Source organism: Acanthopagrus latus, chromosome 15 (genome assembly GCF_904848185.1).
Source record: "Acanthopagrus latus isolate v.2019 chromosome 15, fAcaLat1.1, whole genome shotgun sequence".
NCBI classification, from domain to species: Eukaryota; Metazoa; Chordata; class Actinopteri; order Spariformes; family Sparidae; genus Acanthopagrus; species Acanthopagrus latus.
In genome coordinates, this window is record NC_051053.1 from 28,309,203 (window position 1) to 28,331,064 (window position 21,862).

The 21,862-nt window shown below is 43.4% G+C and overlaps 1 protein-coding gene across 4 annotated transcripts; it reads right to left on the bottom strand.

Annotated features, from left to right (window-relative positions):
• Positions 1-1,190: 1,190 nt before the first annotated feature.
• si:dkeyp-121d4.3 lies at positions 1,191-21,779 on the bottom strand. Of its 4 annotated transcripts, none has more exons than XM_037123124.1 (22): positions 20,868-21,778; positions 20,634-20,684; positions 20,082-20,272; positions 19,936-19,978; positions 19,374-19,499; positions 18,668-18,772; positions 18,366-18,584; positions 17,783-17,929; positions 17,434-17,697; positions 16,898-17,116; positions 16,410-16,556; positions 16,092-16,325; positions 15,131-15,283; positions 14,784-15,044; positions 14,458-14,562; positions 14,239-14,376; positions 13,166-13,273; positions 12,896-12,933; positions 10,349-12,755; positions 9,664-9,772; positions 9,206-9,239; positions 3,062-3,457 (listed from the first exon to the last, which is right to left on the bottom strand). In XM_037123124.1, exons 1-22 carry the CDS (start codon positions 21,513-21,515, stop codon positions 3,214-3,216), a joined length of 5,991 nt encoding a protein of 1,996 aa, XP_036979019.1. In that variant the 5' UTR covers positions 21,516-21,778; the 3' UTR covers positions 3,062-3,213. The 4 variants fall into 4 exon arrangements, with proteins under 4 accessions (XP_036979021.1, XP_036979018.1, XP_036979019.1 ...); XM_037123125.1 differs by lacking the exon at positions 3,062-3,457 and adding an exon at positions 8,558-9,002 and having other exon boundaries at positions 20,868-21,779; XM_037123126.1 differs by lacking the exons at positions 3,062-3,457; positions 9,206-9,239 and adding an exon at positions 1,191-1,373 and having other exon boundaries at positions 20,868-21,779.
• Positions 21,780-21,862: the final 83 nt, after the last annotated feature.

Sequence of the window (21,862 nt, forward strand, 5' to 3'; positions counted from 1 at the left end):
TGATGGAGAGAAAAGTTGTTGAAGGTTTGAACTTTTATCTTTCTAAAATCTTTAAACTGATATAAACTTCATATATTTTGGGTGAACTGAGGAAATGTGGACGCTGTTTGTCATCTATTCATGTTCTTCACATGATTTATGTACAAACTGAACAACTTCCTCCCAGAGGACAATGAAGAATAAACACACCTGCTCCAGTTTTTACATGATTAGTGAAAATAAACATTGGTGAACACCTGTGGTGTCGGCCATCTTGCCGTTCTTGTTAAATCCGGAATGATTTGACTCTTTAATCCGACTCAACAGAACAAACCGTTAAAGTAAAGCGCTGTATGTCTGGTTGAACTGAGCACAGCTCAAAGACCTGAACGACATCACTTCACTTCACTTCGATGGCTACAGCACACCTGCAGGAACCTGAAGAAAACGGGTCATCAGAATTTGTATCGAAGTCTATGGGAGATGATGAAGAAACTCATTAATGCATCCACATCGTCGGACTTCTGATGAAGAGACGTCTCCAAAAAACGAAAGAACACTTAAGAGAAGTTAGAACCTGATTTCCTCTCCAAATGATGTGAAGGGATAATAACAATACTGCAATCAAACAGGAAGTTCGGACTGATTGGAGCCTGATGATGTCACGACCTTTCCTTCTTCCTGGCAGGATGTCCGACTTCTGACGGGGACGGAGTGAGAAACTGAGCGAGGAGCTCCAGGAGCTCTGAAGTGTCCAGATTTACTGTATCTCAACTGGTTTGTTCCACGTTTGATTGAATGTTAACTTGTAACAACAAGAGGCAGAACTAAAGCTGCCGGGCCTGAAGCTGGTCCAAATACATCACTTTCACTTGAAGACCCGTGTTGACGAGGTCCACCTGTGATTTAAGGATGTTTTCTGTATGTGTTGCACACAGACCGGCTGATGAATGTTTGATCCCTGCAGACACTTTATCTCACCTGCAGGCGCCTGGTGCTGATTTTGTGCCACACGCACCTGAGGACGAGCTGCAGGCAGGTGAAGGATCACCAGCGTCACACATTATAGATTATTCTGAGATTAAAGGTCCAAGTTGGCTTTTGAGTCATTTCCAACTCGTCAACTCATTAACCGCCATCCCACAGAAGATCGGACTTCTTTCAGATTGGAGCTTTTAATTCTAATGAAAACTGAGTTACATCCGTCAGCACTGACAGCTGGTCGTCTGATGAGTCTGGAGTCGTTCACTTTCCTGCAGATGAAGCATTTTTCAGACTTCTCTACAAACTGTGGACGAGTGTGAGACTCTGCTGAAGGATCGTCTGATGTTTCTGTGGCGTTCACTTCACCTGCTGAGTCCTCGAATCATCCTCAGCTCTGTCTGGGCTCGAACCTGCAGAGGAAACAGAAACTCACCTGGTCGGATCCAACAGGTACAGACAGCTCAGACACCTGAGCGGTAACTGCAGGTGTAGTGCTGGACGACACGACCATCATCAGTCAGTCTGCAGCTGCAGACCTCTGACAATAATCACTTAACTTTATCAGAAGGCTTTTTATAAATGTGTTTACAATTACACTCTTCTCTATTCTTAATGTTGTACTGAAACGTTCTTTGTGTTTTTATGATTTTAATCATCAATTATATGTATTATTTCTCTTTTTATTCATCCTGCCTTTAATCAAACAATCTGTATTTAAATGTTGTGTGTTTGCTGTAACGCTGGTTCTGTTAACCTGATTTATGTTGTTAAGGCTCAACAGTTGTGGAAAAGTACCAGTCTGCTAACTTGTGAATCTTTCAGTCGACTGCTCGTTTCATCTGTACCTGAAGGAACAAACCTTCATCAGTGAGGAAGCTTTGATTTCTCTTGTAACTAAACACAAAGTGTTAAAGCTTTTCTGTGGTCGCTAGATTCTGTTGGCTACACGTCATCCAGAGGCAACAGAGACACTCTTATGTTTCACTTCACATTCAGTCCTCTCCCATCTGATCAATATAACAAGTGATGAAATTATCTTTTTCATCTATAAAGAAGTTGAACACTATGAAAAGATATCTTTGAATACAATAAGAATCATGAATTTAAATCCTTTAAAAGAGTCTGACAAAGACACTCAAAGAACTTGTCCAACTTTATTTAAAATAAAATATTATTTTGAATATATTTATTTAGAACATAATTCCGTCACAGTGCCTTTAACGTCTCACCTTTTAGACATCACGTCGTGATTTTAATAAATTTTTAATAAATTAGCTCGAATCACTCTGGAGACAAGTCGGACAATCCAAACACAAAAATCTCTGAGGCATAAAAATATACGAATAATATGTAAAGCAGGTTTTTATAATTCTAGTAAAATGAGTTTATGACAAATATTCACTTCATCCTTTTAGTCACATCACCCAGCACTAAATAAAAACAGTAAAAAGACTCGACTGAATAATTATTTGTTTAAGATGAGAAACAAAATACAAAACAAAATTATAAATGAAATGAAAATTTTCATTTTTGGCAATAAATCTTTATTGAGATTACATTTACCTGTAGAAGTTACAACAATGTATTAATCTGGAGACAGTTTCAATGATTAACACACAAACTACAACAACACGTGTATCTTAACATCTTCTATAAGGATCATAACCATCATAACTGCAGGTTCTGACATCAAGAAGAAAATGAAAAGTCTGAGATACAGCAGGTCAGTTGATATTGAAGTTTATTGTCTTAAGACCACAGCTGCTCCTACACGGTGAGAGGAAACTACAAACACGATGTTAAAGATGAAGTTTTATGAGTAAAGTCGATGCAGCTCAGCTATGATTCAAATAAAAAGAGACATAAAAACAGAAAAGACTGATCACGTCTCAGCTCTTCTCTGAGGCCATCTCCCACTTCTCCAGAAAGTCCTGCAGGTTCAGATTGAAAACATCGATGCCTTTAGGAGACAGATGGACGCCGTCGGCCCGATACAGGCCCGTGTTGGCGCCGCACCTGATGTTGTCGTGGGTCAGTGAGGTGCCGCCCAGGTCCGAAATAATGTTTTGGATCCTGCGATTGACCGTGGTTCGTACCAGATCAACCTCGTGGCTGTCGGCCGAGTGACGCCACACCCTCCGAGGGAGGATGTTGGACCACACGAGGATGCACTGAGGGAAGATGCTCCTCATGGACGTCAGGTCCTTCTTGACAGAAGCCAGCAGGTCGGTGGGGCTGTCGGTGCTCAGGTCATTGCCGCCCAAGTGCATAATGAGGATGTCTGGGTTGGGCCAGGTGACTTTCAGCTGGTGGAGCTGGGGAAGGAGCTGGGGCCACGTCATGCCTTGCGTACCCTTCCACCAGATGGTGACCTTGCTGGGGTCCATTCCCAGCTGCATACCTACCTCTGGAGACTTCGCCCGGGACTCGGCCCAGTACACCAGCGAATGACCACAAATCCAAACGTTCTTGGGCTCGCTGCTGATCGGCTTGCCTACAAAATTTTAACATATGAATGCATTTGTAAGTTACAAAGCTTGAAAAACCATTTTCCACCTACTGATCCCAAGCTTTCTCTGGTACTGAAGCTCTAAAGCTTGGACTGCTCAGAAGTCCTCCAGCTGGTTTAACAGAGATCATTAGTCCGGCCCGTAAACCGGGTCCAGTGCTGGTTTTGATCTTACACATGATCTACACAGCAACACAACAATTAAAAATAGTTTTACAGCAAGTTCACAGTGGCCGAAATGTCTGAACTCTGACATCTGCTGAGGTCTGACGTTTGACTACTGATCTCTGTGAAACCAGCTGCAGATTTTCTCAACATACAATCACCAATATTCACCAGTTCAATAGTTCTGAGCCCAATATTTATATATATTTCTGTTCAAACTGGCAATCTCAACAAGTTCGTAGCTTTTTTTCATAACTCTTTGCTGATGTATTAACAGTTGTCATACACTTTTTAAATTCAAGTGCACCATCTTCTTTCTATCTCTCAATATCAACGATCATATCAATCATTCAACGGACTGAAGAAATAGCCGATGCACAAGGGACGTTCATCCGCTTCTATACTTCAGCTGAACTGTTTCGACTGGAGTGAAAACTGAAAAACATACTAATGCAAAAAAAAAAAAAAAGATAAGTGAAAGGCATTTGTGATAGCTGCTTCAAAATATTAGTGCAGGATGTGTAATTAACTTACTACATGTTGATTTTAAAGCAAAGCTGATCAATCAGTACAATTAAGAAATCAAAATGCTCACCTACCTTCACAGTCACAACAAATATTGACTTTTTCATTTGAAAACCTTCAGCGTCACTTCCAAATATTATCTGTGTAACTATCTGCTCCCCTAGCTAACTGCTGACTATGCACATCACTCATGTGTTAACATGACATTAACATTAGTATGGCAACATTCATGTGAATGGAAACATTCACATGCAACAAAAACACCGAAACAAAAAGCACTAAAAAAATTTCAATCCCGAAGTTTCTTTTCTCTAAAACTTCAGTACATTTTATTTAATCAAGTTACAATACCTTTACTTTACTTTACTAAAATTATCACTGATTAATTCCTAAAAATGTCCATTCAGGCTCCAGTATTTCATTCAGAGAAAGGAAATGGAACTGACTCTGGATGTTATCCATGACACTTCATTCAGAAAAGAGAATTTCTGCATTATGTTTTAAATAATGGCAGACCAAAACAAGGCTACGAATGACTGTCTTATTGTTACATTGGGTAGCTAATGTGTTGACATGTGTTGTGTCCAGATTTAGAAATGACAATGTTACTTGAGTTTGGGAGGCTGGTGGACGGACTGATGGGTGTTTAACGAGGTGATTAAATGGTCAATTGAACTGGAAAGATTTAAGGTCAGTTGAGACATTTAGTATTTTCCATTTCTGTTCCCGACTCCACACTGGACCTCATCATCTCCACTTTAGTCTAAACCAAACCGATGTGAACTGGAAGTCTGGTTGTCCGTCCTGTGATTTCACAGGTGAACAGTTGTTACCTGAGCAGCACGTTTAAAGGCAAAGATGAGAAGCGCTGTATGATCACAGGGGATTTAAATGATGTTCTACCGTCGTTTGGGTGATGGAACTTCAAATGTTACGTGTTTCAAACATCATCTGAGACGTGACGGTCAGCGTTTGTGCTGATTCAAAGACGGAACAAAAGCAAACACAAATAACCACAAGTGTCAGTTCTGTTCTTGAGCCTTGTAGTTCCTCCAAACCCTGTTCGTATGATCTAACTGACTGTACTCATGAAGCGCACTGCAGTAAAACTCAAGTACTGATGAATGATGATGATGACTGTTTGGGTAACATGGTGTACCCAAGTGAAGATGTCGCATACCGAGAGGAACATCCTGGACAAACACGTGGACCCTTTTTACTGACTGGCTTCCTCCAAAGTACTCTAAAATGTCTTTCAGTTAGCTTCCAGAGCTAACAGTACTCTCACAGACAAAAGGACGGGCTAATTCACAACCAAGAGATGAGAAAGTCTCATTCACAGGAGTTAAAAATAATAAACTCAGTAATACTGGTGGGATATACAGTGGTGTGATCTGCTGTCTTAAAACACAGAAATCAGTTAACATGTTAGCATGTTAGCACATCCGGTTCCCTCATCTCAAAGTCTGTGAGTGTGTGGTCAGTACAGGCTGAACATGTTTAAAGACATAAAATACTTGTAAAAATAAATGTCCCAGTTTAATTCTGAAGCTCTTCATGTGTTAACAACAGTTAGCGGTTGCTAACAAGTGTCTGAATGAGACTACAGAGGTTGTCGGGGACATTAAACGTCCTCACAGCAACACGGAGACTCATCTACTCACTAGTCCGTCTTTACAGGCCACTTTAGTTCCACACTGTTCTAACTCTGACTAACATTAGCTTCTTACTGCTACACATTTAATTTAGCTTCAAACATCACAGAGTGGAGTTCATCTGTGGAGAGTATCTGGATGAACAGAACCTGGACGGATCAGAACCTTGTGTTTGACACGCAAATTATGTTCTGTAATAATCCAAAATATGATTCAATAATCTCATATGCTTGTTGTGGAGGGAACCAGGGCAATGCTAACCTCAAGTTTGGCTACAAAAATACACCATCCCACTTCTCTGGTTTAGAGCTAAGATCTTTAAAAGAGGGGTAAAATTAGCTCACCAAAGCTGCTACCTACCATCTACTAACACACTATTACTTTACACGTTGTGTCATATTCATTGATGTCAGCTTAGAGTTACTTACCGCATTGATGACAGACTAGAAGTCGTGTGCTAGAGCTAACTAGGGATGCTCGATATACAGACAGATCACGCAGACGGTCAAACATCACCGCCGGTGTTGAAGTCAGAGGAACATCAACGATTAACACGCGTTCCACCGAGGAGGGAAAGTCTACGAGTTTAAACGATCTGCGGAATATTACACGATCCATCGCTGCTCAATACACCTGATCCTTTCTTACTTTATAGCCATTTATAAACGACAGGTTAGGAACTTCTTCTGAAAATATAAACATGTAACATTATAGGTGTTTTTATTGATATCAGCCAGCAAAAGCGGGTAGTCATTGGTTACTGGCTGAAACAACTGACTCCTAAATGGTTTAACTTCCTGTTTTCCCAAACAAACGTAGACAACTTCACAGACTGAAAAGAAAATGCAGTTTACAGTCCAGAACTCAAACTGTCCCATTTTACAGTTAACATGCTCGAGATAATGACGTGACGGCTACGCTAATGAGAAAGTAAATTAATTCAGCTTGGACAAGATTCAGTGCAGTGTTACTCATTACTCATTCTAGTCATTAATAAGAATCCTCACAGGATAATAATAATGAATTTATTTACATGACTACAGTAAAAGCTCTCTACGTTAGCTTCTCGAGCTAACACTGGTTTCAGACCGAGAAGGTCCCAATTATTAAATTTGTGTTTACAAAATGTTTGGACTAAACTTTCCAATGTGGCATATTTAGTTGGACGCATATTTACATCACTCGACATATATACTTTCTAATGACCAGACAGAGAGTTGGTAACTTACTGTGTTATTGACCGGCTGCTGACATCTGATACTGTTAAGGCTCATTTATGCTCATCCGGAGACACGTTTGCTGATATAAACACCGTCTGGCTGTTCACCGTTTATTTTCCTTTGTGTTTGTGCAAGTTTTCTGAATGCGTTTGGAGGTGAACCACTGTAAATTGTGTGGGGAAGTGTCGCCAAAAAAGGGGGAGAACCGTAGGACACAATGCAGAGTTTGAACAATGACGGACATCCAGAAGTGCTGGAAATGGCGTTCGTCGTCACCTCTTGTTGTGATATTAGAGAAGAGATTTCTCCATCCTCATGTCGGGACGTCACAATGTCCTCACAAACTACTGCTGTCTACAACGCTGCCTCTGCTTTTGCTGTTTTCTCAACAGATACATTATCACAATTTCCTCTCCTGCCGCTGAGTCTGTTGTTATCAGAATCCCTCAACTGTGAGCTGCCGTTTACTGGATGTATTGGTCAATATCCATGTAACAGAAGGCATAAACAAGCCTTTAAAGTTAATGACAGCTGACTGACGACCCCTGCGTGACGGTGAAAACTCTTGACATTAGTTACAAAGATTTAAGAACGAGCTACTTCTCTAGCTAAAGCTTGAAAAATCTGTCAGGGAACAACAGGAAACCTTTCTACAATTCTGAAATGACTTCATTGCTTTGGAAATGTTTCCAGTCCCGCCATCCTTACGTCTGAGACTTAGTCAAGACCTCAATCATTCAGAATTAATCCGAGGACTATAACCCAGATTTGGGATTAATATTTGGTGATAGATCTGGATTCAAAAACTTACCCGCTTAAAGTGCTTATAAATGTAATATACAATGAGGAGATGAAGAAATCTCTCAAATTACCAAAATTGCGGTCAGAACTAATTTCTAGCCATTGGCGACAGACAAATCCGTAATCAACCTGCTGCAGCACGAACTCTGTCTCAGAAGTATAAGCAATGTGGTTAAAACTGTGCATGGACTGGGTAACACATCATTTTAACATTTCACATACTAACATTTCAAATATTAGCTTTTTTTGTAAATAAATTAGGACAGTTTAGTTTAAGCTAGTCTTCTGGATCTCCTGTTAAAACAGAATTTTTCTGGATTTCTGGTAAACGCAGCTACACTTCAGGTCGTTTAACACAAACAGAGGTGAGCAAACTTGACTTACCCTTTTTCTGGGATCTGGTGTTGGATAAGTAACACCTAATTCTGTTTATAACAAAAAGAGAGATATCTGGAAAGTTTACTTAAACTTGTAATAAAATCAGCAGACAAGCCGTTCTAACAGCTTCAGTTGTTCCTGAACAAGTAAGGCTCCATGAAGCCTTTGAGAGGCTTTCATGAACATGGCTTGTGTTTCTGTTTAATCGATTGTCCAAAGTTTATGAACATGGTCTTAAAAGATTAAAATTATACTGAGGGGGGGTTGGTACTGACCAAAATATATCAATAGCAGCAAGTTCTGAAACTTGTCAGGTACCCAAGTTTGCATCAAATGCTTGGTCAATTTAATAGTTTTATTTAATTAAACTTAAATCAAGTAAAGTATTAATAGAAGTGTTGAATTCAGGTACTGCATCGGCAGTGATATTCATACATTTCAAATAATACCTACAATAAATACCCCTCTATCTTAACTCTCATAATCTAATCTGACTGTGAAGCACTCTCTGGACTCAAGTGAGTTGATCTAAATCTAGATACCAAAAGATTCACCATATGAAGAGGAAAAAGATGTTACTTCTTGGAGATGAGACTGACGTTGGCTTCTTGTCTTGATTGCTGGGACGAACCATTCGGCTTGGCTAACGTGTGGCAGAAGAGCGACTGACTTTGTAGCGCTGCAATGCTTTAACGACGCCTCTGTAACCTTAAAGATGGATTTATGGCTCCGTGTCAACGTGTTGCAGCGATCTATCAATGTGCAGATTGCAGACACATGTTGGTGCTGCTGAGAGAGCACAAGAGCTGTGAGAAGAACGTAGACTAGCAAAGCCATAACCGGGACAAACCTTTACGCTGTGATCGCCGATCTCTATCACAAAGTGAAAAACGATACACCGTAATAATGCGAGACAAGTCCTTGTAGCATTGTGGTAGAGCCATGACAAATGAGTGAAACCCTGTGATGAACTCTAAATCACTTCCTACCTTTTGAGAATCGACGGTGAGATTGAAAGACCACCTCGACAGAGAAGCATAAATCTATCTTAGCACTGGTCTGTACTACAGGGCCTAACGGGGCTAATTAGGCCCGCTAATTATATGTATATTTCAGTGAGATCTAGACAAAACTTAGCAATACTTCCATCATGTTATCTGCTTCATGTTTCCTCCACACTGCATTAAATGTGGCTAATCGTGTATCTCTATGATTCTAACCAAAGCCTTGCTAACAAAGAAAGACATTTTTTTAACTGCTCAAACTACCTGAGTAGTCAAATCCTAAAAGTAATACAAACAGCATGCAGCGGTGAAATGTTAACTTGAAAATGTATTTATGCGTTTAAAGAGCTACCTCACTGAGAACTGATCCTTACTGAACGTTGACACACAAATCTCTGTAATTCAAATGTTTCTAGTTAATGAGTATAATAAAGTTCTGATACCTGGGGCGGGCAGTGCGCCACCGTTGTTCTTCTCTACTTTCTTGCGGGCCAGCATCTCCTTGTACTGCTGCTCCCTCTTCTCCAAAATCCTCTGGTTATACAGATCCAGCTGCAACACAGACATGAACAAGGCCTTTTTCTATGCAGCTGTACCATAGCATGTTCCATCATTTCTGAAGTTTGGACTTTAATAAGTGCACTGATGTCTACTCTGATTATCTGGAATTACAGATAAGAAAACTAACCTCACAGATACAAATCTTCAAAAAAATGATTTGTTATCTCATATGAACTGCACATTAGTAGTTTAAAGCTACAAAACTTTGTTCATTATGTTGACATCAGAATTCTAAATTTAAACCTAGTAAAGATTAGGCCACACCAATGTTATTATGTAGTAGTATTGTATTACACTATTTGGAATTTTATATTCCAGTGGTTGCTGCGTAGGATTTCTTTAGTTTTTATTTGTGTAACACAAACTCTTCCCCGAACTCATTCCGTAGGATCCCCTTAAAAACCCCTTACAATCAAAAACCACACCATTCTTATGGGTGCAATCGAGCCGTCAAATCTTCACAAAATGTATTCTTACTTGAAATTCTTCCTTGTGTATATTGAATGTGTACTTGCTTACTTTTCCTTTACTTTGGTTTGAGCATAGGAGTACCACTGCAGATCATACCTTCTCCTTCTGCTTGTTTTTTATGTCTTCCTCCATCTCTGCTGAGGTGTGAGGACTGGAGGCTGTGGGAGACTCAGTGGGTAAACTGAACTGGACCGTTTTGACTGGTTTGGCTGTTGGCTGCACAGCCAGTGATTTCACCGTCTCAATGACCTTCAGGCATCTGGCCACTGTCGTAGAGATGGCTGAGTGGTCATCGTTTGGAGGACTCGATGTTGCTGGTGTCGATGATGATGGTGTTACTGAGGCAGTGCTTACAGGCTGCAAAGGACTGGAGGAGTTGGGGGCAGGAGCTGCAGGAGGCTGGCCAATAAAAGGAAACACTACATTATTGGAGGGAGGAGTGAAAGGAGGTTGTCCAGGAGGGCGTCGAGGTGGAGGTCCAGGAGGTGGTCCAGGGGGAGGTCCTGGAGGAGGCTGTCCAGGACGCCGTGGAGGAGGTCCAGGAGGTGGTCCAGGGGGAGGTCCTGCTGTAGGACCAAATCCTTGATGATCCTGACAAGCTGCAGGAGCAGCTGGAGTGCCCATGCTGAGGGTTGTAGAGCCCTGGGATGGGAGAGGTGAATGTTGGTAATGAGTAGAAGGAGGCCCAGGAGGAGGTTTAGCAGTTGAAGAGGTGGAAGGTGTGCCACCCATTGTCTTGGTAAGACTCTGCAGCTGTTGTGCCTTCTTTAGTGCCTCCAACTCTTGCTGGTCGAGGAATCCTTCATACTCAGAGACTGTTTTATGTCTGGTAAGTGGCTCCAAACTGGAGGACCTGGCAGGGGAGGGGGAATGGATGATATCCATTTCCACAGAACCAGTTCTACTCATTTGAAGGTTTTCCCTTGGGACTGACATAGTCTCTCTTTCAATGGATGAAGACTTTGACCCATAGATTTTCTCTTGGGCTCGGCTTGCCAGTTTGGACACATCTCCTGTACTCAGCTTCAGGCCAATCGTACGGAGTAGACTCTGGATCTTATCATAGGGTTCTGTTTGGCTCTTCGGTTCATCGCTTATTCTCTCTACTGAAGACCGTTTAGGGCTTAGTTGGTTCTTTTCCCTTTCTACTCCTAGACTGCTGCTTGATGGTTCCTGAGCCAGTCCCACAAGCCGAGAGAAACCCCTGCCATCTTGAAGTGCACGCTCATGAGGCAGAAGGTCATCATGGACATAAGCCGCGTCCGGTTGCTTTTCAGCATCAACCTTTTTATTAAGCATGTCAAGAAAGCGATCGAGGGGTGGTTTTTCTGCAGGGGGGGATAGTCGTGGTGTTTTGTTCTTCAGTCTTGGAGAGGGGCTTCTAGGAGGCGGTTCTGTGGGAGAAGGAGGTCTGAAAGGGGAATGGGAAGTGGCCACAGTATGTGTCAAGGGAGGTTGGATGGGGGCAACCAGGCCAGTCTGAGAAGAAGGCGAGGCAGCACGGGGAGACAGGCTCCGTTTGACAGGGTGATACGGATCATCGTATGGCCGGTTGGCATATGCTGCATCATAGTAGCGATCGTCATAGGGTTCATCGTAAACATCATAGCGATCAGTGTAACGTTGGCTGGTTGATGGAGGGCCACCATAGGCAGCTTCACCATACAGATGATTTTCATATGGTCGGTCAGGGTAGGGACGATCACCATAAGGAGGGCGATCACTGTAAGGATGGCTGGTGTATGGATCACCATAGCGTTCAGCGTACCGCCGTTCTTGGAAGGGACTATATGGTCGGTCATAATAAGGGTCGTCGTAGGACTGGGGAGGACGATGGTACTCTGGTCCCTCCGGTCGCTTCTTTAAGATGGACCTGACTGGTTTGTACTCAGCCAGCGGGACGGCAATCCTGCCATGGTCATAGTCAATGCAGGTCCTCTGTCCAGGGTCTCTGTCCACCAGTGACTTTTTGTAAGCGATCATTTCGTTCAGCTCCTCCAGCTCCCGCTTCTTCCTTGCCAGCTCATCCTCCATGACTCCGGCACGTCTGGGAGGAGGGCTCAACTCCCTCCTTCTCTTGTGACTTTCTTCGCGCTCTCGGCTGATTTTGCTCCTTTTCTTGCTGTGCCCGTCTTTGCTCCTCTCAATGCTCCTGCTGCGGCTCCTGCTGGAGCTCTTGCCTCGGCTGCGACTCCTGCTCCGACTCTTAGTGTGCCTCCTTGACGTCTCTCGGCTTCGCCCAGACTTGCTGCTTTTACGGTCGCGGTCAGCACTGGTGCTGCGTCTCTTTTTGATGAGACGTCCAAACTGGTCCCTGGGCGGACTCCTGCTCCTACTTTTACTCCTCGCTCTACTCCTACTTGGACTCCTGCTCCGACTTCTGCTCCGGCCATATCTACGCCGAGATGAACTGTAATCCTTTCTGCTGATGCTGGTCTTGCTGTCCTGTGTTCTAAGATTTTTCACAACTGCCTTCAGCTTGTCTGCCTCTGGTTTTTCTTTCCTAAAATTTCAGAGGTAAAATATATAGGTACATATTATTTGATTATATAAGAACATTTTGGAAACTAAAAATGGCTATTTTTGCAACACTTGATTTTCTTACAATTCAACACATATTAATAAACAAAATATATAACTCACTCAGTTTCCTCTGAAGCCTTGGTCAGCTTGATGGTCATCTACCAAATGAGACAAACACAAAAAAAAGAAAAATATTTTTTCAACCAAAGAATTTGTTACAGAAACAAACTGGTACCTAAATTAAAATATTAATGCTATAACAGAAACAAACAGCTTTGCAAGTGTGTTAAATTCCAGCTTGTATTATATATTTTATCTGACTGGAATGAGTTGTGTTCATGCAGTGCAAATATATTTTGCACATAAATATGAATCAATGTTCTGTTGTACCTTTCCTTTGTTAGCCCCCACACCGCCCAATTTCCGAACAGGAAGGAAAACACTCTCCGTGAAGCGTTTTATCCTGATGGCCTGGTTCCCCCCCTCCGCCGTTTCATGCTTGGAGAAAAAAATGAGTTAAATGTTAAAGATAAAAAAACATTATACAAACTGTGACACTTGATTTCTATAACCATTATGTTAGTATTGATGATGTCTGACACCTCATGAAAACCTAATCTGACACTTTAAACTGTCACAACAGAGAACAAGGTTGAGCTGTTAAAGAAAATCAGAACAGAAAATAAGTTATAAAGTGAACATCATTGATGAAAAGAGTTTTATCTATTAATGAGAAAAAATTCAAACTAACGGAAACATTTTTTAAAGAATAATTTAAGTCAGGAAGTAAAACACTAGATTTAACCATATTCTTCTGAAAGCCTCAAACCTGTACATCATTAAATGCGTTTCTAAGACATTCAGAGACCGAGTTGGAACGTCCTCCTTACCTGACTTTGAAACTAAATTGGTAAGATGGTGAAATTGATGCAGAACTCTGAATGTTCTGATAAAAAAGTGACGAGAACAACAAAATCCTCACATCAGTCATTGATGCTGGTTCTGACTCACCTGCAGACACGAGCTCTAGGTAGTTTCAAAATTAGGAATCTTTAGACTTGCAAAAAGATTAGATTGGATTCAAAGTGCGGTGATGCATCGGTTATTGATTTAAATGTCTGATCTCATCACGTCTCTTTTCCTTAACCGAGTGGGTGCCAATTGGATGACTAATGAAAGAATAAATGTGAAAGCATGTAACGGTCTCTTGTCTGTATGAGAATAAGAGAATGATGGGAATGCAGAGTGCTTGGCTGTGTTGTTATTTACATCATGTTTCCAGACGTGAGCACGGCTGCTACTTCGCTTCGCTAATGTTGCTCTCTGGGCGATTGTGTAGAGTTTTTCACAATTATACTTCACGCTGGTCAAACACAACAAACATTCTTACTGAAGTATTTCTTTTTAATCCTACAGGTCCTGTGTATCCTCCTCTGAGGATAAAGAGGCAGAGGAGGACTCACCGGGACGACGCTGAACTCGACCTTCTCGTTCAGCTCCAGTCTCTTCTTCTCTATCACCTCCGACATGTGGAAGTAGAGCTGAGGGTTCTGAGTGCACTTGATGAGCCCCGAGTCGTCTGTGAACTCGATCACTATGCCCTGGTTAGAAAACAAAATAACACATTTAAATCACATCACAGGGATTAGCTCAAACTCAGTGATAACTTTTAAAAGTCTTACGTGTCGACGTTGTTCAATGGACTCTTCAAAGGAGTCGGGGAGAATTTCGACGTAGGTCGCTCGCTCCTCTTTGGTCACCCGATGGGTGGCGATGTTGAAACGCACCTTCACAGATTAAGCACAGATCAGGATCAGAACTCAAACATCCAAAACTAAAGATGCGTGCTGCTTCTTGTTTCAGCACAGTGAGGCTTCTGAACTTCAACTACAACAACACTCAGCACTGACGCATGTAAACAAACCTACAAATATCCCTTGTTAAAGACAGCCGATGTGTGGCTGATCATTAATACGGATTCAGTCCTGTTTACGCTGCAGTGTCTCACCTTGTCACCGTCCAACATTGTGGCGGTGGTCAGCAGGTCATCGGGACCGAAGGGAAGCTGTTTCTGTTTCCCATCAACAGTCATCACCAGTCGACCGACATCTGGGTCTGTTTTAACTCTAGCTGACTGATTCTTCTTCACCTCCTCCTCCTGCTGCTCCACCTTCTCCTTTTTCACCTTCATCTGCTCCTCTTCTTCTTCAGCTTTTCCTTCCACCTCTTTCTTCTCATCTTGCTCCATCTTCTCTACTTTAACTTTGACCTGCACAGAGAAAAATAATGACGTGAGGACATGTTATTTCAAATGAAGGAAAAAAATTCCAGAACTTCTGCAGGAATTGTTCATACCGGTACAAAGGGAGCTCCTACTGGTTCCTCCCTCGGCTCCTCCTTGATCTTTATGTTTTTGGAGATAGCTTTGAGGACGGTGCCTTCAAATCGCTCCTTGCTGAGGTCATCCAGCGTGTCGGGGTCTCTCATTTTGAAGCCGAACGGCGTCCACTGCAGGACGAGAGGAAGACAGCGTGCAGTCAAACACATGTTTGTTTTAGGATAAAAGGAAAAACTCTTTATTTTAAAAGTTAACAAAGAAAAATGACAACATTCAAGACAGATTTTAAGTAACCTGGTAGTTTCTTTAGATAAGATAATAGACATAGATAACTTATTAAACAAGATGTTTGACAGAACTGTACAGATCCACTGTCATAAGAAAGTTTGTATTTGTTAATATAACAACAAAACCTAAACTCAAAGATAAAAAGATAACAAAACTAGACCTGGCGGTTATATGTCTGCGCTTTAAAGAAGGTAATGTTCAGAAGACGCTACAAGGTCACTGTGCCCTCACAATGTGTAAGGTTGCAGTGACCTTTGACCTCCAAAATCTAATCAGTTCATCCTTCAGATTGAACATTTGTGCAAAGTTTGAAGAAAATTCCTCAAAGTGTACTTGAGATATTTTAACAAGAATGATGATCTGTACAGACAGACCACCCTGAAACCTACAACAAACTAGACTGAACACTAAACTAAGCTTGAAGCTTGAAGCGAACACAACATTTAAAACACCCAGTAAAACTAATTCAACTGCACCTCAAACTAAAGTAACAGAAACTTAAAAATAATTTCAACTGAAATCAAAACACTTTCGCCAAATGTAAATTCTTTGCAACAAGTTGCAGCTTACTTTTAAAAAAAATCTTGTAGTTAAGAAATTAAGTTGATTACAGACACATTTTCTTTAAATACAAATTTCTGTAAACAAACATAGCGCCACAAAAAAAAAACGTTATCGTCTGTTTCTCACTTTGCATTTTGCAGCCGCCAGCGCCGCCGCCACCTCCTCCTTCTTCTTCCTCTCTGACTCTCTCTGTCGCTCCTCCTCCTCCTCCCTTCTACGCTGCTCCTCTAGTTTCCTCTTCTCCTCCTCCTCCCGTTTCCTCCTCTTTTCTTCCTCCTCCCGTCTCTTCTGCTCCTCCAGGATTTTGTCCTCCACCCTTTTTGTCCTCAACAGCCTGATTGCCCTCTTCTTTGATTTCACCTGCAGGAAAAGCAAAATGACAGCGTCAGGATGTAAAACTTAAAACCACTTCCTGTCCTCTGTCGTCCCACAGGTCACACTCACCATGGCAACAGTAAACTCTGCTTCCTTGTGGATGTCTTTGTTGTCAAACTCGGTGTCACTGAAGTTTTCACAGATGTCAAAAGGTAGCTCGCCGTGCTCCTCGGAGTTGATGATGCCTTCTTCAGACCCCAGATAGGTGATGATGCCCTGAGAGACAGAACAAGAACAGAACCTCAGACATTCAGTTATCAGAACAGCTCACGTCCTGTTAAAATGTCAAATGGCTTGTTCACTGTCCATCACTGAGACAAACAGACTCCATGTTTCTACTCAAGGACAGAAAAAAGTTCATGTAGAACATTTGCTGAATGAACAAGAAGGTCCAAATAATGCAGAATGAGTCAGAGACAGAGTTTCACAGAGTTTATAAAGTGTCTCCAACTCAACAACTCACTAAACTGACACATTTGTTAAGGGAGTCTGGGGACTTTCTCCACGGCAGATGTGTAACAGGTGTGTGTGTGAGCGTGCATGTCTGTGTGTGTTACCAGCTCTCTCTTCTCTTTGGTGTAGCTGAAGGTGAATGGGATTTTGGTTTTGATGTTGGCTGCTCTCCTCTTCCCGGTTGCCAGGTCGTACAGCAGGTTGATCAATACGTGGTCGTTCTTCAGCAGCGTTACGCCACAGTCTCGGTGGTCGAAGGTCACGTTTGTCTTAACAGGGCCGATGTTGGCGTGGATCTGACCCGGGTAACCCTGCATCTGCGGCTACACAGAGGACAGACACCATGTTTAACACAACAAAACGTTTCTGTACATTTTGATGTGAGATCAGTGGCAAGAATTAGTTCTGAACTGATGGAGCTCCAAACATGTTGAGTAACGTCAAACTAAGCTATAAAGTGTCCAGATCATTTCATCTTTTACTGTCAGGACTTAAAAATGAGACTCAGTCATTGAGGAATACAAAATTAATACAGACAACAGACTCTCTCCAAGTCTCCAAACATCAAACATATCAGAAGAACCGAGGTCCAGTTCTCTTTAACTGACAAACCGGGTCCCTTGTGTTAAGTCTTGCTCACCGTCGGCTCGATGATTGGCTGGCTGACGATGCCCTCGTACAGCTCTGGGTCCAGCTTCATGGTGGGGCCAATCTCCGACTTGGTGTTGGCCTTCCCTTTGAGGGCCTGGGGAGGGTCGCTGTCACCACCTGTGGTCGGTGTCTCCTCCTTCTCCTCCTTCTTCTCCTCGACAGCAGCTGCAGCGGCGGCGGTTGCAGAGCAGAAGGTCAGGAGGAGGGGCTCCTTCACCCGCCGGAGCCTGATCGCCCTCTTCCCCGCTCTCAGCTGACAACAAACAGACTTATAGTTTATTTAAGAACAAACTCACCAGCCTGACAGGGTCAAAAAAGCGGCAGTGTGGAGTCCTCACCGTGATGACGGTGAACTCGACCTCCTCGTTGACGTCCTCGCTGGTGAACTCGATGTCACTGAAGTTCTCTTTGATGTCGAAGGGAAGTTCGCCGTGTTCTTCCGACTTGATGATGCCTTCATTGTCTTTAAGGCTGATGATGACGCCCTGCAGATGAAGAGTTTAAAACACACTCAGGACTCCTGATTGACTTATTCATTTATCATGAAGATGCAGCCTGAGGCAGAGATGATTCTGAAGAAACTTTGATTCAATTTATGTCTCAGTGCTGAATATTATAATTTCTTTTTAATATCTTTTTTTTGGCCTTTATCTGGCTTTATTGATAGGATAGCTATAGAGTGTGACAGGAAACAGGGTAAGAGAGGGAGAGTGACATGCAGCAAAGGGACCCAGGCCGAGAGTCGAACCCTGGTCCGCTGCAGAGCCTCGGCACATGGGTCGCGCACGCTACCAACCGAGCTAAGCGGCGCCCCAAAATATTATAATTTCTGGCCATCAATCAGTCGTACTGCAATAGCAGAATTTAACATGTTCTATTCAGTGCTGGAGGTTTCTCTGGTTGTGTTTGAGCAGCTCTGACCTCCTCTCTGGACTCTTTGGTGTGGCTGAAGGTCGAAGGGATCTTGGGTTTGATGTTGGTCGCCCTCCTCTTCTCGGAAACGATGTCAGTCAGCAGGTTGATGAGCACCTGGTCGTTCTTCAGCAGTGTCACCGTGCTGTCCTTCGTCTCAAATGTCAGGTTGGTCCTCAGCGGCCCGATGTTCACGTGGACCTGCCCAGGGTACTGACGCCCACCAGGCTGCAGACAGAACCAACTGGGTGAAGGACAGGATACGGGAATGATGAGGATGGGTCACATGGCGGGTTAGACTGCGGACTGACCTGAGGTTCTGTGATGGCCTGACTGACCACGGCCTCATAGATCTCTGTGTCCACGTTCTCTGTTCCACCTGGAGCCACTTTCACATCCGTCGCTATCAGACTGGTCTGCTCACAAACAGTCAGTCAAACAATAAGAACTGGTCAGCAAGTTTTATCCAGAATATTAAAGTACTGAAACCATGAGATAAAATATAGGATCCAGATTCCAAATCAAAAGCACAAACAAAATGTTGAAGAATATTTTCAATCAACCAGAAACGTCTGGAAAGAAAATACATCAAACACTGTAATCAGACGGTTCAACAATCTGAATATAATTCATCTGTGTGTTCAGATTGTCGGAGGACGTGCTGTTGATATTTCAGTTGAGTAAAATCCGTCTTACTTACAAATAAAGCCTCAATTTAACTGATAAAATCATTCTTTAAAAGCAAAGTGAATTATGGTTTACAGAAATAATCTCAACGCATTCATGACAGCAAAGAAACGATCAGGAAAATTAAAGATGAGAGAAAATTATATGGAAGTTAAGCGTGAACTAATAACTACATAAATGAAAATGTAGTTGGAGTGTATTTAAACGATTGTTGAACAGACAGAATTGTTGTTGCTGTTTGTTGTTTTCATGTTTTTGTCTGAAAAATCTGTAACCGCCGTGCTTTTCATATACATGACCGTTAAAGATGACCTCTGTGCGGAGCCTCACCTTGTCCTTGCAGGCGGTGAAGTGAACTCTGACCCCAGGTTGCATGGCCTTGGGGTTTCCAAAGAAGGCGTCAAAGCTGAAGGTGTACTTCTCCAGATCTTCCCTCTCGATGTAGCCAAAGCTCGGCTGAGGATCAAACAGAGAGGAACATCTGATTATTGCCTAAATCTGGACGAGTCATGCAGGAGTTCTGATACAGGAGTTCTGTTCTGGTTCTGGGAGGACATCCATCGTTTAGATGGAACTTTACCAGGAACCCTGTCAGGAACTTTAGCGGACAAAAACATCAGTTGAAGTGCATCCAGGTGTGAGGTGAAGTCACCTGAAGGTATTTCAAAGGCTTTAGAGGGCTGATAGTTATTTATTTGATTGGAGGCATTTTAAGGCTCTGTGGAGTTTACAGGACAAAAAGAAGATGAACAAGTTTTTAATAATCCTTTTTAATTTATCCTTTACTCTTTTATTCAAAGTCAAAATCTCCTGTTAATGATGATTTAGTTTTTTACAGGTGCACTCAGGTGAGCTGATTGAACATGTGACCTGATGACATCATCAGTCTTACCCCGATGAATGAGATGATCCCCGTCGACCTGCCTGGAGGAGGCCTGAGGACACAACACCACAGAAGAAGATATGCTGACTTAATTCAATTAAACTACCGAGATGTGAACGACATCACTCACAGGTCAGAAACCTGTAAGGACTTACTTATCAAATGTGCGTTTTCCCAGCAGGCCGAGGGTTTTGGCAGCCTTGATGGGGTCAGCTGTGGGCTTAGCCTTCGCTGCAGGAGGAGGGGGGTCTGGTGCAGGTGTTGTCATGACGACAGGCTCCTCTGTGTTCTTTTTTATTTCCCCTGGAGTCGATTCAGTGGGCGGAGCTGAAATCAACGCTTTAATCTGAAACGTTGAACAAACACGACATTTAAACAAATGTACAATGTGATCCTGCTGAAGACCTGGACCTCACACTGCTCACCGGGTCAACACCAGTGTAGAAATACTGCACTCAAAATGTACCCAAGTGTTCATTGGCCTGAACAATGTATATTATATTGTAGAATATCTTTATCAATGTATTTCTGTTTTTGTCACTTTGGTGCAGGTGATTAACATTTGCTCCCAACTGTTTGATCAAATCATTGTGGAAAATAATCAGAAAAGATGAATTAATAATACAAATATATGTTCTTAAAGAAATGCGTGACGTTTTATTTCTGTTTCTATTCACTGGTCACACGGTCAGCTGGCCTGGACTCACCCACTCAGGCTGCTCTGGGGGCGGGTTGGGCATCGGTTCCTCTACAACAGGCTGAACACAGACAGAGAAGGTTCACAGATCAAATGTACTGAACAGCTGAGCTCCAGAAACATCACCTGCCTAACCTGACCCATCAACAATCACAGGACAGTGATTCCATCTGATCAATAACAGTGGAGCTAAATAACACTGAGCAGAGGTGAGCACAGTGTGAAGAGAAGCTGAGCAGCTCACCTCTCCCGTCCAGCCCGGAGGGAAGCCCGGTGGGAAGCCTATGGGAGGGGGACAGCCTGGAGGGGGAATAGGGGGTGGTCCATAGGCTGCGGGATCCGGAGGAGGAATTCCTACAGGAGGAGGGGGTAGAGGTCCCGGGGGAAGCTCCGGTCCCCACGGATCAGGGGGACCGCCTGGAGGCCAACCAGGAGGAGGTCTCCAGTCGTCGGGGTGCGGAGGTCTCCAGTCGTCCGGGTGCGGAGGTCTCCATGCGTCAGGGTGAGGAGGTCTCCAGTCGTCAGGGTAAGGAGGTCTCCAGGCATCTGGGTGAGGTGGCAGCCAGTCGTCGGGATGAGCCCCCCAGCCTGGCGGTGGTGGTCCTCTTGGGCCCCATCCTTCTGGCGGTGGCCCCCAACCTCCGGGCGGTGGAGGCCCTCTCGGTCCCCATCCATCAGGTGGTAGTGGCCCCCATCCACCAGGCGGCGGGGGACCCCAACCTCCGGGGGGCGCTGGCCCCCATTCTTCGGGCGGCGGAGGGCCCCAGCCACCTGGCGGTGGAGGACCCCAGCCTCCCGGTGGCGGAGGCCCCCATCCCGGTGGCCCCATGTCGAATGGAGGTCCGTTATCAAACGGCGGTCCCATGGGGGGTCTGTTCCTCGTCGGTCCCATGCCCACCCCGACACAGAGCTACCGTTACTGCAGCTACGTGCAGGGAGCTAGCGGGCTAAGCTAGCTGTTAACTTTACTGGCTAATCAACTAACAGTCAGAGATTAGGAGGGAAACTCATCGGTTGACTCGACTCTTACTTTCCTTTAGTGTCATAACTTCACAAATAGTCGGTGAACAAATATGAATTTAAATATTTTCAGTGAAAAGTTCAACGTTAAACCGAACACCAGCGACGTGTTTTCTTCGGCTTCTTCTTCTTCTTCTTCTTCTTCTTCTTTGAAATGAATAGCAGCGGCATACAAGTTGGTTGCTTACCGCCACCATCCGGTGTGACGCGCGCATCACA

Coding starts and splice junctions, on each gene's coding strand:
- si:dkeyp-121d4.3 (XM_037123123.1), bottom strand. CDS start 21,515: ATGGGACCGACGAGGAACAGACCCCCCATGGGACCGCCGTTTGATAAC. Junction 18,585..18,667: donor AGGCCATCACAGAACCTCAG/GTCAGTCCGCAG, acceptor TTCTGTCTGCAG/CCTGGTGGGCGTCAGTACCC. Junction 15,045..15,130: donor TAGGAGCTCCCTTTGTACCG/GTATGAACAATT, acceptor TTCTCTGTGCAG/GTCAAAGTTAAAGTAGAGAA.